The 15276-nt window shown below is 41.9% G+C and overlaps 1 protein-coding gene across 2 annotated transcripts in view; it reads right to left on the bottom strand.

Annotated features, from left to right (window-relative positions):
* Nucleotides 1-2295: 2295 nt before the first annotated feature.
* Nucleotides 2296-15276, bottom strand: part of MAN1A2 (mannosidase alpha class 1A member 2) — a 184411-nt gene continuing 171430 nt past the window's right edge. The window contains exon 13 of one of the 2 annotated variants that reach the window (XM_088835621.1): nucleotides 2296-2377. In XM_088835621.1, coding sequence (XP_088691747.1) covers nucleotides 2311-2377 — 67 coding nt within the window. In that variant the 3' untranslated portion in view covers nucleotides 2296-2310. Of the gene's footprint in view, nucleotides 2378-5552; nucleotides 5979-15276 lie in introns of those variants that run through there. The other variant, XM_088835619.1, reaches the window with a different exon arrangement.

Here is a 15276-nt window from a genome sequence, read left to right as displayed (position 1 = left end):
TTATTTGTCTCACCTTGTCTATGTGGCTTTTTCTCTTATAAATTTTTATTAACTATTTCTTCTTTCCATTCCATTAGCTTTTATTTTTCTTTTAATGATTACCCTTTGAATTTACAACAGGTGTCTTTGACTTATGAAAGTCTACCATATATTAATATTTTTACTACTTCCCAGATAGGGTATAATATTGTGATATAATAAGAGATATAGTTTGATCTTCATCCTCAGCTCCTGGTTCGTGCTCCTAAAACTCTTTGTAATTTCCTGAGTAATAAAGGTGCTAGGTACATCTTTGTTCCACCTCATACTTGGTCTTTGATTCTGGTTCCTGACAGAGAGTTCCTAAACCTCTTGGAATTTCCTGCAATTGGAGCATCTTTTGTCCAATGAGGTGATTCTTGGTGGGTTACTGGATAGTTTCAGGATAGGGGCTGGTCATCAGAAAGACCAACTAATGATTAAAAGGTTGGAACTTTCAGCCCCAACTCCATCTTCTAGGGAGGAAAGAGGGACTGGAGACTGATTCTATAATCAATTATGCTATACACTCCACAGGGCCGCAAAGAGTCAGACACGACTAAGCGACTTCCACTTTCACATGCCTACATGATGAAGCATCTATAGACATCTCTGAACAACGCGGTTCAGAGGGCTTCCGGGTTGATGAAGACTTATTATGTGCTGGGAGGGTGACACACCCCAACTCCACAGACAGAAGGTCCTGCTCTCAGGACCCTTCTGGATTTCTTCATGTATTTCTTCATCGGGTTGTTCATATACCTCCTTTATCATATCCTTTATTATGTAATAAACTGAGACTACATAAGTGTTCTCCTGCGTGCTGTGAGCTCTTATAGCAAATTACTGAACCTGAGAAGGGGGTCATAGGAACTTCCCATTTGTGGCCAAGACAGATATAAATGTGGGTAACCTGGGGGACCCACAGTTGTGATTGGCATATGCAATGGGGACAGTCTTGTGGGGCTGAGGCCTTAACCTGTGGGGTATGATGCTAACTCCATGTAGATAGATTCAGAACAGAAACAAATTGTAGGACACCCAGCTGGCACTGGAGAATTGGTTGGTGTCAAAGAAAATCCACACATTTGGTGATCAAGTACGGTGTGAGTTGTAGTGTTTTTCCTTTTCATCAGATAACAATTCCTTTTACCACCTCTTGCTTTCTGTGCCTTTCATTGTGTATTTTTTTTAATCTCATTTATCTTTATTAATGGAAGGGATTCAATTGGATTAACTTTCCTTTTTCCTTACTTCTTTATTTTTTAATTTTTATTTAATAAATGGTACAAAGCACAGTGCCAAAAACATTAACAGTTAAAATTTCACCAAATGAAAAAAATACTATAGAATACACAGTTGCAAAAAGCTACATTAAGTTATTTTACAACTGCCCCAAGCTGCAAAAAGAAAAAAAACCCAATGCCATACCTAAGGTATCCCTCTCTCAAATTAATGCCTTTTATATTATAAACCACGAGCTCCCCATCAAAAGATGGGAACTCCTTTTGTTAATTCACATATATATATATATGACTGTATCACTTTGCTATACACCTGAAACAAACACAACACTGTAAATAAAATATCGTACAATATAAAATAAAAATAAGTAACAGATCTTTGGGGCTTTACACTGAGTTAGAGTTCCTATCAGAAGGATAACAGCACCACAGCCGCACTGAATCCTCATGAAGAAGGCACACAAATGACTGGATTACAAGAGTTACAGATATGAGAGCTGCTCATTTCCCAGAAACTACAGCTCACAGAAAACCAACAAAGGCCCGAGATACAGACCATTCACTTATGAATGTGTAAAACTCAAGAAAGTCCACATCACTCCTACAACATGTCGAAAGCGCCTCAGAATTCACACAATACCAACTTTCTCATGGTTCTGGTTAAATTACATATACCAGTTTATAACAAAAGGCAAAATCTGTAACTCTGTTCAAAGTTTTAAAAGATTACCTAAGAATAGTTTCTTGTATTTCTATGCCACCTTTATAGTTCTGGTTTCTCAGTTCTTTTTAAACACATATATATATATATATCTTTGACCCAGCCGTAAATTATTGCTGTTATTGTTTAATACAGTCAATATTCATTTAGATTTGGCTTCATTGATATAGCCTGATCATTACTCTCCATTCCTCCTTCATTCCCAGGTTTCCATATGAGATTTTTTTCTTTTTCCTAAGGAAGTATTTGTTTTATGTAGCATCAAATTCTCCCAAGCTTTGTCCCTCATAAAATGTCTTTATTTCATCTTCATTTTTGAAGGATATTTTAAGGTTCCAGTTGTTTTCTCTTCATCACTTTACAAATATCATGCCAGTATCCTCCGTGGTCTCTGCTGAAAACAAAAGTCAGCTGTCAGCATTTTTGTTGCTCCTTTGAAGATGTCTTTTCTCCCGCCTCTGACTGCTGTTGTCATTGATTTTGGTCATTTTCATTCTGATGTGCCAAGATGTGACTTTCTTTATATCTCTGCTATTTTGATTTCATAGAACTTTTAAACCTATTGTCTGAACTTTAGAAAATTTTGGCCAGAAACTCTTAAAATACTGCCTCTGTTCCATCCTATTTTTCCTCCTTCTCTGTGACTCTCGGTCAGTCAGTCAGCTCAGGCGCTCAGTCGTGTCCGACTCTCCGCGACCCCACGAATCACAGCGCGCCAGGCCTCCCTGTCCATCACCAACTCCCGGGAGACCTTCCAGTGTTTCACATATGTCTCGTGTTCGTCTCTGTATTTCGGTCTTTTTTTTTTTTCCTACTCTCTGCACTTCAGTATATATATTTTCTATTAGCCTGTCTTCCTAGTCATGAATTCTCTCATCTTCTATCTTAAGCTGCAGTTAGTCTGTGTAATGCTTGGTTTCAATTACTTTATTTTTTCCATTTTGTAATTTCCATCTGACTCTTTCCATGGGTTCCAATTCTCTGGTGAACTTCTCCATCTTGTCACTTTTTTCTTAAAAATATTAATCAATTATTTTAAAAATCATGTCTGACAAACTCCAATACCTGGATCATCCGTGAGACTGTTTTTAAGTTCTTTTTTTCCTCTTGGATTTTAGTTATGTAGTTCTATATCCTGTCTAGCCTGGTATTGAATGGTAATTGGTTTGTGTAAAAGATTGTAGAGAGAATTTGAGGCTCTAGATGATGTTATATCTCTCTGGAGGGGAGTTGTTAATACTTTTGCTTTCTGATAGAGTTAGAGGATGGACAGATTATATTAACCCAGTGGGAGAGGGTTGTACTTGGGTTTCAGTCATTTGTGACCACCATCTATTTCTGGTTTACCCTTGTCCAGAGTCAGGCTCTTGGGGGTCCTAATGGAAACCTAGGGTGTTTATTAGGACCTATTCTTGGTGATTCCAGGACTTACTTTTTTCCCTTAGACTTTTTAGACTACAGAAAATTCTGTTTATCTCCCTAGCTTCTCAGCTCTGTGTTGCTCCTAACTGGCAAACGGGCAAATGTTTCAAAGAAAAAGCACCGCAGAATACTGGATTCATCTCTATCATCTTTTTTCTCTTAGGGATCTGGGAACTCAAGTCCCACTTACCTTCAGTCTAACTCTGTGATGCTGTCAAAAGGATGCATGTTTGTATTTTGTCTTGCTCTTATTTATTTATACTTTTTCTTGGTGGAAGAGTCGATATGCAGTAAAACACCCCGCCACTACTATTTAATAATGTAATTCAGTGTGCTCATTCTGTAGCCTGTTCTTCAGTCATTAGACAAGCAGAACCAAGTAGACTTCTTTCCAGAAACGGTCACCACAGTGGATTAATGATGAATGTTTGCCAAGGAGTGGGGGTAGGAAAAGGAAGACTCACCAAGAGAATGTTGAAACTGATAGAAGACAGTCACTGAATAGAAAATCCATCTTTAGAATGACAGTAGGAAAATCAAAGAGAAGAAATTATAAGCAAAATAGTTTGTTCACATCCTTAAGTTGTGTATTTAGAGTTGTTAACAGTATGTCTTAACAGAATTCCAGGCTGAAGCAAAAAGATAGTGGGCCATTTTCATCATTTTCCTTTGTAAAAGAGAAACTATCTGACTTTAAAATTGATCTGTCATTTACTGATATGAGATGGTCAACCAAGATGGAATTGCAGTTATTACATATTAAAAATGACTTGACTTTTTTTAAATGACTTAATATTATATGTCAGATAATAATAATACTAAGTTAGTGGGATTTGTTAACAACCCAAAAGTGAAAGTGTTGGTCGTTCAGTCATGTCCTACTCTTTGCGACCCCATGGACCATAGCCCACCATGCTCCTCTGTCCATGGAATTTTCCAGGCAAGAATACTGGGGTGGATTGCCATTTCCTTTTACAGGGGATTTTCCCAACCCAAGGATTGAATCCAGGTATACCTGCATTGTGGGCAGATTCTTTACTGTCTGAGCCACCAGGGAAGCCACTAACACTCAAAGGTTAGATGCAAGGAAATAATTCATTTGTTGGAATCTGCTGGAAAAAATAACCAAAATAATGAACATCAAGAGGGCAACCTTTTCTTAAATTGTACCTGTTGAAATTCTTTCATCTTTTTCTAGGGAAGAATACATTGTAGCCACGCAATAAAATCTTAGACCCAGATGAAAAAAAATTTTTAACAACTTCAAAACATCATGTTTATTTTTATTATTTTTAAATTTTTTGGCTGCATTGTGGGATCTTAGTTCTGTGACCATGGATTGAATCCAGGCCTCAGGCAATGAGAGGGTCAAGCTCTGACTACTGTACTACCAGGGAATTTCCCAGATGAAAATTTATAGAAGATTTTATTATTCTGAAACCCAGTTATGTTACTTCATTTCCACACTTGTTTATCCTTGGTTTAAAGAAATACAAATCTAAGTGAGAACAAAAATCTGAAGTATTCTTATGAAAATACAGCTACAATACAAAACTTCAGTTTGCTTCAATCAGATGGCATCTTCAAGTAGGTCTTAAAATAAGCATTATCTTAGTTGCAACAGAGACAAGGAAAGATTAATATCTTAGGAGCATCATTACCATCAGAGGTACCATGACGCTGGCAAGGAGACACTAAAAATAGCTGCTGTTCCACCCAACCTTAGTTGAAAGTGAGCATCTGTTTACATGACATATATAATGATCATAGGAGTAATTGAGCATCTTGATGAGCTGACAAATTTCATTTATGCATTTTAATGTCAAACTTTAAACATTGACTTTTAACAATAAAATTATATTACTGGGACTTCCCTGGCAGTCCAGTAGTTAAGACTCCACATTTCCAATGCAGGGCGCATGGGTTTGATATCTGGTCAGGGAACTAAGATCCCACATGCTGCATGGCTTGGCCAAAAAAAAAAAAAAAATTAGTAAACTCTAAAAATAAAATTGCTGATTTAGATATGTGTCTCAGAAGCTCATTCAACAAATGGTGACTTATGGCTTCAGCCAATAGCCAATTTAGCTTGGTCATTCTTCAGCATCTCTTCTTAAGTGGTAAAATTTTGAGAGCTGGCTTGTCTGAAAAATGTCTTTATTTTAGCCTCTTCCTTGATAGTTTGAGCAAATATAAAATTCTGGGTTGGAAATAATTTTCCCATCAGATACTGAAAGTAATGCTCTAGATGTTCTTGTTTCTGGGGTTACTGTTGAGAAATCAAATCTATTCTGCTCCTGAACTTTTTATCTGACTTTTATACACTTGACCCTCTTCAGAAGCTCTTCAGATTTTCTTCTTTGTTCAAACTGTTCAGAAATGTCAGTTTCATATATGTGGTCTATTTTCATCTCTTGTGATGGGCACTCAGAGTCCTCCCAATGTATTGATGCATGTTTTTTAGTATGAGGCAACTGTCTTTATCTCTTTGATGATTTCCTCCAGGAACCGCTATTATTTGGATGTCCTTCCCACGCCTCAGGAGCTGCCTTCCACCTCTTGAATTGAGAAATCTGTGAAAGCCCAAATGAAAGGTTTTATATTTATCTAACATTTTTCCTTATTTTGTTGGAAAAAAGCAAACCAAAGAAGAAAGGCCAGTGGGTGGATGTGGATGGAAATATAGCTGGAGTTGGCCAGTTTCTCTTTCGCGGCTCCCTCCTATCACCAAAACAAGCTCACACCTGACAACAGAAAGAGAAGCTGGCCCCACACCAGACAACCTGGTTTCCATTCTCAGATTTACCACTTAGTGTTGAGGCCAGCCACATCAATTTCTAGACTGGTGTCTCCTCATCAGTAAAAAGAAATGTGAAAAATAGTAACCCACCCAGCCTAGTAAAATAATATTGCCTCCCATGGTGAAGGGTGAAGGACTTGTGATAGCAGAGTTTTGAAATCATCCAAGCTTTGTTCATGCGGGAGAAAAATTTATTGCAGTAACATTAGAGTTGGTAGTTTTAAGACACTGTGTGTGTGTGTGTGTGTTTCTCTCTCTCTGTTTTTCTAGTTACTGAGAGAGCAGAGCCACAAATGACAATCCCAGAGACAGGGTTTCAACTTGACAATTTGACAACCACCTCCCTTGACAGCAGGCTTAGAAGGCCTGGACCACTTAGAGTACTAATGATGTCAATTGTAAGTGAAAAAAGGTCAGCTTCTTGCAGTTCCAGAGGCCTTGACATTGAGCTCAGAATTCAGGACTGGTTTTGGTACAATGGCTTACATGTCCCTGCTTGAGATCACAGGCTTGAGGTTGTCATTTTGACTTTATCTTAGGATAACCACTGGTGGCTCAGAAGGTAAAGAATCTGCCTGCAGTGCAGGAGACCTGGGTTGGATTCCTGAGTTGGGAAGAAGGAAATGGCAACCCACTCCGGTATTCTTGTCTGGGAAATCCTATGGACAGAGGAGCCTGGTGGGCTACAGTCCGTGGGGTCGCAACTGCCACTAAGATAACTGGCAATGTCTTTTACATCTCCACCCTGCCTGTCCCTGCTGTCACTGCCACAGCCTCAGCTCAGACCTTTGTAGCCTAGACGATGGTGAAGCTTCCTAACAGTTATTCCTGCCTCCCATCTCATCCCTGAGTCCACACTCCATGGTACAGGCCACTTCATCTTCCTAAAGCACAAGTCAAACCCCTTCATGTTAAGCCCCTTCATCGGGGCACTTAACTTTTCCCTGTCCTCATCCACTCACTCTTGCTTATCATTAACGGCATATCCCTGTTTTCTTTTTTTTTAGTGCAACAATTTCTGTCTTTCTCCATTTTTCCTTTTTTAAAACAATTCATCAAATTACTTTCTATATTTCTTTTTTCCCCCTTTCTTTACACATTTGAAATGTTTGCACGCTGTTTTTGTTCTTTCAGTGGTTACCTTCAAAGTTTATCATACATCTTAATGACCCAAATAACCACAACCGTGTGATCATGCATCTAGAGCCAGACATCCTGGAGTGTGAGGTCAAGTGGGCCTTAGGAAGCATCACTACAAACAAAGCTAGTGGAGGTGATGGAATTCCAGTGGAGCTATTTCAAATCCTAAAAGATGATGCTGTTAAAGTGCTGCACTCAATATGCCAGCAAATTTGGAAAATTCAGCAGTGGCCACAAGACTGGAAAAGATTAGTTTTCATTCCAGTCCCAGAGAAAGGCAATGCCAAAGAATGCGCAAACTACTGCACAGTTGTACTTATATCACATGCTAGCAAAGTAATGCTCAAAATTCTCCAAGAGAGGCTTCAACAGTATGTGAACCAAGAACTTCCAGATGTTCAAGCTGGATTTAGAAAAGGCAGAGGAACAAGAGGTCAAATTGCCAACATCTGTTGGATCATAGAAAAAGCAAGAGAATTACAGAAAAACATCTACTTCTGTTTCATTGACTATGCCAAAGCCTTTGACTGTGTGGATCACAATAAACTGTGGAAAATTCTGAAAGGGATGGGAATACCAGACCACTTGACCTGCCTCCTGAGCAACCTGTATGCAGCTCAAGAAGCAACAGTTGGAACTGGCCATGGAACAACACATTGGTTCCAAATTGGGAAAGGAGCACATCAAGGCTGTATACCGTCACCCTGCTTATTTAACTTATATGCAAAGTACATCATGCAAAATGCTGAGATGGATAAAGAACAAGCTAGAATTAAGATTGCCGAGAGAAATATCAATAATCTCAGATATGCAGATGATACCACCCTTACAGCAGAAAGAGAAGAGGAACTAAAGAACCTCTTGATGAAGTGAAAAAGGAGAGTGAAAAAGCTGGCTTAAAACTCAGCATTCAAGAATCTAAGATCATGGCATCCAGTCCCATCACTTCATGACAAATAGATGGGGAAACAATGGAAACATTGACAGACTTTATTTTCTTGGGCTCCAGAATCACTGTAGATGGTGACTGCAGCCATGAAATTAAAAGACACTTTTTCCTTGGAAGAAAAGCTATGACAAACCTAGATAACATACTAAAAAGCAAAGACATTATTTTGCCAACAAAGGTCCATCTAGTCAAAGATATTTTTTTTCAGTGGTCATGTATGGATGTGAGAGTTGGACTATAAAGAAAGCTGAGTGTCAAAGAACTGATGCTTTTGAACTGTGGTATTGGATAAGACTCTTGAGAGTCCCTTGGACTGCAAGGAAGTTAAACCAGTCAATCCTAAAGGAAATCAGTCCTGAATATTCATTGGAAGGACAGATGCTGAAGCTCAAGCTCCAATACTTTGGCCACCTGATGCGAAGAACTGGCTCATTAGAAAAGATCCTCATGCTGGGAAAGACTGAAGGCAGGAGGAGAAGGGGGCGACAGAGGATAAGATGGTTGGATGACATCACCAACTTAATGGACATGAGTTTGAGCAAACTCCGGGAGATAGTGGAGGACAGGGAAGCCTGGAATGCTGCAGTTCATGGGGTCGCAGAGTCGGACATGACTGAGCGACTGAACTGAACAGACATCTTCCTTCCTCTCCTAGAATTCAGCTCCCTTCCTCCTTCTCTGAACTCACATAGTGCTGTTTGAATATTTTTTTAACTCAGCAAAGACATTTTTGAGTTTATTGATATTATTACCATTTACTTGCTTCCCATTTTCCTTCCCGTTTTCTTCCTTAAAGTTTTTCTTAGTGTTTATCTATCTTTATTCCTAGCTGTGCTGGGTCTTTGGTCCTGCGTGTGGGCTTTTCTCTAGTTGCGGTGAGCGGGGACTACCCTCCAGTTGTGGTGCATGCGCTTCTCACTGCCGTGGTTTCTCCTGTTGCAAAGCACAGGTTCTAGGGCGCATGGGCTCAGTATTTGGGGTGCACAGGCTTAGTTTCTCTGTGGCATTTGGGATCTTCCCAGATCAGGGATCTAACTTGTGTCTCCTGCATTGGCAGGTGGATTCTTTACCACTGAGCCACCAGGGAAGTCCCTGAAACTTATTTTTTTTAATAGTTCTCTTGGCAGTAAATGTTCTCAATTTTGCTGGTTTCCTATAAATACTCTGCCCTATTCTTGAGCAATCCTTTTGCAAAGTGTGCAAGTCTAAGTTGGCAGCTATTTTCACTCAATCCTGCATGGTCCATCTTCTGGCTTCTATTGTTCTGTTGAGAAGTCTGATGAATCACTGTCACGTTAAATCTTTCCATGCTAGCATTATTCTGATTGTCCTTTTAAAAAGATCTGTCATTTCTTTCTGGCTGCTTTCAAGGTCTTCTCTCCATCTTTGATGTTTTCTCCTTTCTCTACAATGTGTCCAGACACAGATCTCTTTTTTATTTATCTTGTTCCCTGAAGTTCAGATGCAAGCATCCCAACTGCCTGCTCAGTATCTCCACTCGGCAATCTAATGGCTTTTTACACATGCCACATTCAGACATGAGCCCCTGAAGTCCCCCGCCCCCAGCCTTGCTCCTGTTGCTATTTTCCTGTATCAAAAAGGTCAACTTATTTTTGTTTCTCAAATTGAAAATATTTCACAAGTCCTCCTTGCTTCACTGCTTGACCTTATAAAGTTTATTCTCAATCCACAGCCGTAATCATCTCTTAAAAACACAAACTGGATCATCTGAATCCCCGTCCAAATCCACCAGCGGCTTTCCATTCCCCTCAGGACACGACCCAAACTCCGAAGTCGGTTCTTCCTACCTGGCCTCTGCTTGCTTCCCAATTCCTTGTCCCCTCACTGTTCTTCTCATTCATGACACTCCTGCCACCTGGCCATCGAACATGTTTCCATCTCTGCCATTCTCTCTGCCTGGGGTACTCTTCCCCCAGAGCTCGCAGGTTCATCTGCCACTTGATTCAGGTCTTTGCTCAAAAGTCCTCACCTTAGAAAACCTTCTCTAACACTGTGTCTGATATGGAATACACACGCCTTCCCCATCTGTACTATTTGTCTCCTGCACCTTCCTTTAATTTACAGCCCTCATTGTCACTGACATGGAGATATATTTATGCATTCATTTGTTGGCCTCTGTCACCCGTCTCTTCCCACTGGAAAGTATGCAAACAGTTAGGCCTTCATCTGTGTTACTCGTTGCTGCATTCCTGGTCTAGAACAGTTCCTGGGGCATATATATTTGGTGAATGTCTGGATGAGTGATTCAGTGAATGAATAGACTTGGCTGGGAAAAGACAGAGAGGATAGGAAACAGAAGAAGGTACAATATTAAGGAGGGATGTTTTAACCCTCTAAGGCTACCTTCTTCAGAATGTCCAGCCATGTGGTTCTTATTCTCTCTGCCACCGCATATCATGCCTTTTTATGGCATATAATCCCCCTTGAAGTTTGGATATGTTTAGACTGTGATCTCCTTCAGAACAGGGACTATATCTTATTCATTTCCACACCCCTGGTGCCTAGCCCAGTACCTGCCATATAACAGATGCTCACTCAATGCTGTTAAGCTGAATTAAAACCACACTGGCTAAACTTTAATTTAAAATGTCTTTATCCTAATTGTTAGCTGAGTCACTTTTGCCCAAAGAAACCCCAGATTTACATTTTACTAACAAAAAGACTGGGCTTCCCTGGTGGCTCAGAGGTTAAAGCGTCTGCCTCCAATGCGGGAGACCCGGGTTCGATCCCTGGGTCGGGAAGACCCCCTGGAGAAGGAAATGGTAACCCACTCCAGTATTCTTGCCTGGAGAATCCCATGGATGGAGAAGCCTGGTAGGCTACAGTCCACGGGGTTGCAAAGAGTCGGACACGACTGAGCGACGGAACAGAACAAAAAGACTAGATGGAATGAAGCCCTTTCTGGGGCAATTTTCCTGATTCAAAGCATCCTGAGAACAAAGTTGAAATGACAATAGAGTGATAGGTCCTTGAGGCTTGATACTAAATATAACTAATCTTTGTAAACACTCTAGCAGCTTGGCACTGATGATCACTGAATGTGCTTTGTAAGTAAACAAAAGTTGCATGAATGAATTTTTAGGAGAGTCTCTTCTTTCTCTCACTTTTTTTGTTTGTTTGTTTCCTAATTTGCAAATTGTCTCCAAGGGCGGTATCTAGGATCCCTTCAAGCTAGATTTTTAAAAAAATTCTGACTTCTCTTTGACATATATACACTATCATGTGTAAAATGCCAAATAAATAAAAATAAACATTAAAAAAATTCCAGCTTCTTTTAGGAGGAGGTTGATGGTTTTTAAGTCAAGAAGGAGAAAGCTAAGGGAAGTTCAATGTGCAGGGAAGGCGCGCTGGATTTGCGCTTTGCATCCTCTTCTCTGCTAATGTTGCTGGGAAACCAGGAAACATGTCGACTGAGATCCCTTCTGGCATCTCCTGTCTCCTGGAGAGGGCAAGGAGGACTCTGCCTCCCTGCTGTTACTTTTTAAGAACCTTTGGTGGCCTAGGAGCTTATGATGCAAGCTCTGGGTGAGTGCGTGGAGTCCCCTCTCTCTGGTGGTCACCCATGGTTTCCCCTTGCACCAAGGGGGCAAGGCCTTGTGAGCCGAGTGTGAACAGCCAATCGAAGCCTTCATCCTGAGCTGGGCTGATAGGGAGTGTGGGTGGAGGAAGAAGGAAAAGACTAGAGTGAGGGAGGTGTCACAGGGGCCCTATAAATCATAGATGTTTGCCAAGTGGAAAAATACCCAACTCTCAGAATGTCTCATTTTGCATTTCTTAGAAACATTTCATGAAAGAGGTCAAATGAAACGGACCAACTCTGCTGGAGCCAGGTGTGAACTGCTTCCCTCTGTCCTCCACAAACAGGGCCCATTTCCCAGTATTTGGTCTGAAGCATGCTGGGCCTGGAATGCCCAGAGGCAGTGGCACACATGGTATCACTGCTCTTTTCAAGAGGGTATCTTCTACGTGCCTGGGAAGTTTCCTGCAGTCTCTAGTCCTCTCTTCATTCTGGAGCTCTTCAGGGACTGCACCCTGGACAGCACAGCTCCCATCAGCCACAGTCCAAGCAAGGAGGAACCTCAGGGCCGCTCGGGCCACCCCTCGGAGCCCTCGAGGCTGGAGGCTGGTCAGGCTTCTGAGATGTGTTAGGTGCATATCCCGGTGTGAAGCCCAGCATTCCAGCTAGACTCGTCTGGACCAAGCAAGATGCCAGGACCACGATGTGGAAGAAGTGGCCCACCTGGCTCTGACGGAGACTGCAGGATCCCCGTACCTTTTTCAGGGGGTCCTCAGGGAAGAGTGGCTTCATGTTGTAAGCTAAGGCGGCCAGCACTGGGCCTGCAGGCGGACTCCATCTGTCCTCATCAGAGGCGCTGTGGCTAGTGGTTAGGAGCATACTCGCTCATTTCAAATGACCATGGGGAGGCTACTTTGTCTGAGGCTCCATTTCCTAATCTGTAAGTGGGAGTGATCATAGTCCTACACTCCATGTTGTTAGGAAGATTATATGAGATAATATCTGGAATAGGAAATGGCAACTCACTCCAATATTCTTGTCTGGAAAATCCCATGGACAGAGGAGGCTGAGGGGGCTACAGTCCATGGGATCACAAGAGTCAGACACGATGGAGAGACTAAACCACCATTAGATGATATCTGTAATGTCCTAGCAAGCTACCTGGCATTTTAGAAGGGCTTGGAATACAAGGGCATTATTGCTAAGCTGAATGACGAGAGCCTGAATTATAGAGGGATTAACAGTCATCACAGGATGTACAGCAACCACCCTCTGCCCATAAAAGCTGTGTTAGTCTGAATTGTTGAGCAAGGCTGAAGCCAAGCGGTGGGTCTGCGAATGAAGCCCTGGCTCCTTGATCTGGGCTCCCGTCCAGAACAGCTGTTCAGGAAGCAAGGTTTGTCTGAGCCTCAGCTGGTCTAGCCTGGTGGTGCACATGGGACAAGCTATTTAATCCTCCCAACCACCCTGAGAGAGGTATGTAATATCCCATTTTTCAGATGAGAAGGTTGAGACCTAGAGATGTTGGATTTGTGGCTGGTGGTCACCAAGTGAATAGGCACCAGACCTGGGATTTGAACTTGTGATGTTTGAATTTATAGAATATCTGTTTTTTCTGTTGTTATTTCTTGCCAGCACTCAGAACTTCTAAGTTTTGGGGAATCCCTTACTATGTGAGTTCAGTGGGAGGAGAGCTCCTTGCCCTGTCAGAGTGAGCAATTGGATCCATCTCCACTGTTCACTAGGCTTCCCTGGTGGCAATAGTGGTAAAGAACCCGCCTGCCAACGCAAGTAGATGTAAGAGGCGTGGGTTCCATCCCTGTGTCGGGAAGATCCCCTGGAGGAGAGCATGGCAACCCACTCCAGTATTCTTGCCTGGAGAATACCATGGACACAGGAGCCTGGTGGGCTACAGTCCATAGGGTCACACAGAGTCAGACACGACTGAAGCGACTTAGCACACATGCACCACTGTTCTCCAAACACAAACTTCAAACCTTGCCCAAGGCTGCAGAGCAAGTGGCTACTAAGACTAGGTCTGTGATGGTTCCATGATGGAGGCTGTGTCTGCCAGTGCCCTCCTGCCCAGGGCTCTCTGTGTCCTGGTTTCCTGAGTCCCTGCCTCCCACCCCTTCTCTAAACCCATGCCTCAAGCTTTCTGCAGCTCTGCTCTCATAGGAATTGTGAAACCAGTGTGTTCAACAACAAATTTTGAATTCAGCCCTCCTAAATCTTAATCATTTTCATGCAGTAAATGGTCACTCTATTCTGCTGGTCATTCAGGTCAAGAACTCTGGAGTCATATCAAGACTCTTGAGTCATATCAAGCAAGCACCTTGCCTTCTCTCTCTCAGAGTCCTCTCCAACCCAGGGACAAATCATGTGAGCTTTAATCTTCAAATCATAGACCCAATCACTGTCCTTGCCACTGATGTGAGTCACCTTTCCTCACCTGGATTATTTCAGCAGCCTCTAACTGGCCCTGAACAATCTGCTCTCCACACAGAAGCCAGAGCGACCCTTTCTTTACAAGCACAGAGCAAACCACATAGTATCTCCCTTAGGCTTTCAGGGGCTTCTGTCTCAGTTATCACAAAAGCCAGTGGTGGGGCCCGTGTCTCCTCTTGGGTCCCCTCCCCTTCTGTGCAAACATGTCATGCAGCCCCGCTTGGAAGGACTGGTTGCTCTAAAGTATAAGTATGCTTGAAAGTATAATGCTCTAAAGTAGCATCTTAAATATAATAATATTAAAGATCATATTTCTTATCCTTGAATGACTAAGATTATCACTCATTGGTGGCATATGTTCCTGGCTTCTTACTGCTGAATTGCTTCAAAATACTGTGCCCATGCTAATTTGTTCTGGAGTCATCCAAAGGTTGAATGAGTATTTTTTAAAGATATTTCCAGGGGACTTCTTTAAACCTTTTCCTAAATAACATTCATTTTGTGTATCTCATGGGCTCTTTGGTATTGGTAGATGACTAAACCCAGAATTTCAGAAGGGATAGCCACTCCTGGGGTCTAGGTGAGTGCCCCTGCTTGCCTAGCCCAGATCATGGACAATGTGGTCTCAGGGCCTAAAAAGGTCTGCACGAGAAGATTGTTTTATGGGTCTCAGTGAAATAGGTGTCCTTTCTCAAGTTTAAGGCTAGTCTTCCTATTTGTACTTTGGATCTCATATCCCCTCTTTCTTAGGTACCTCTGCCTTATCAAATAGGCTTTCCTCTTTACCTTCAAACTCTACTTCCTTGAAAAATTCAAATGTCAGGTTTTTAAAGAATCTTTCTTGATTATTTTCTCCCCTCCTAAACCTGTCCTTGGAGAAGGAAATGGCAACCCACTCCAGTGTTCTTGCCTGGAGAATCCCAGGGACGAGGGAGCCTGGTGGGCTGCCATCTATGGGGTCGCACAGAGTCGGACATGACTGAAGCAACTTAGCAG

This window comes from Moschus berezovskii, chromosome 4, assembly GCF_049115385.1.
Source record: "Moschus berezovskii isolate FMDL1 chromosome 4, NW_MosBer_1.0, whole genome shotgun sequence".
Classification (NCBI taxonomy): Eukaryota; Metazoa; Chordata; class Mammalia; order Artiodactyla; family Moschidae; genus Moschus; species Moschus berezovskii.
This window is presented reverse-complemented; position numbering and strand designations above follow the sequence as displayed.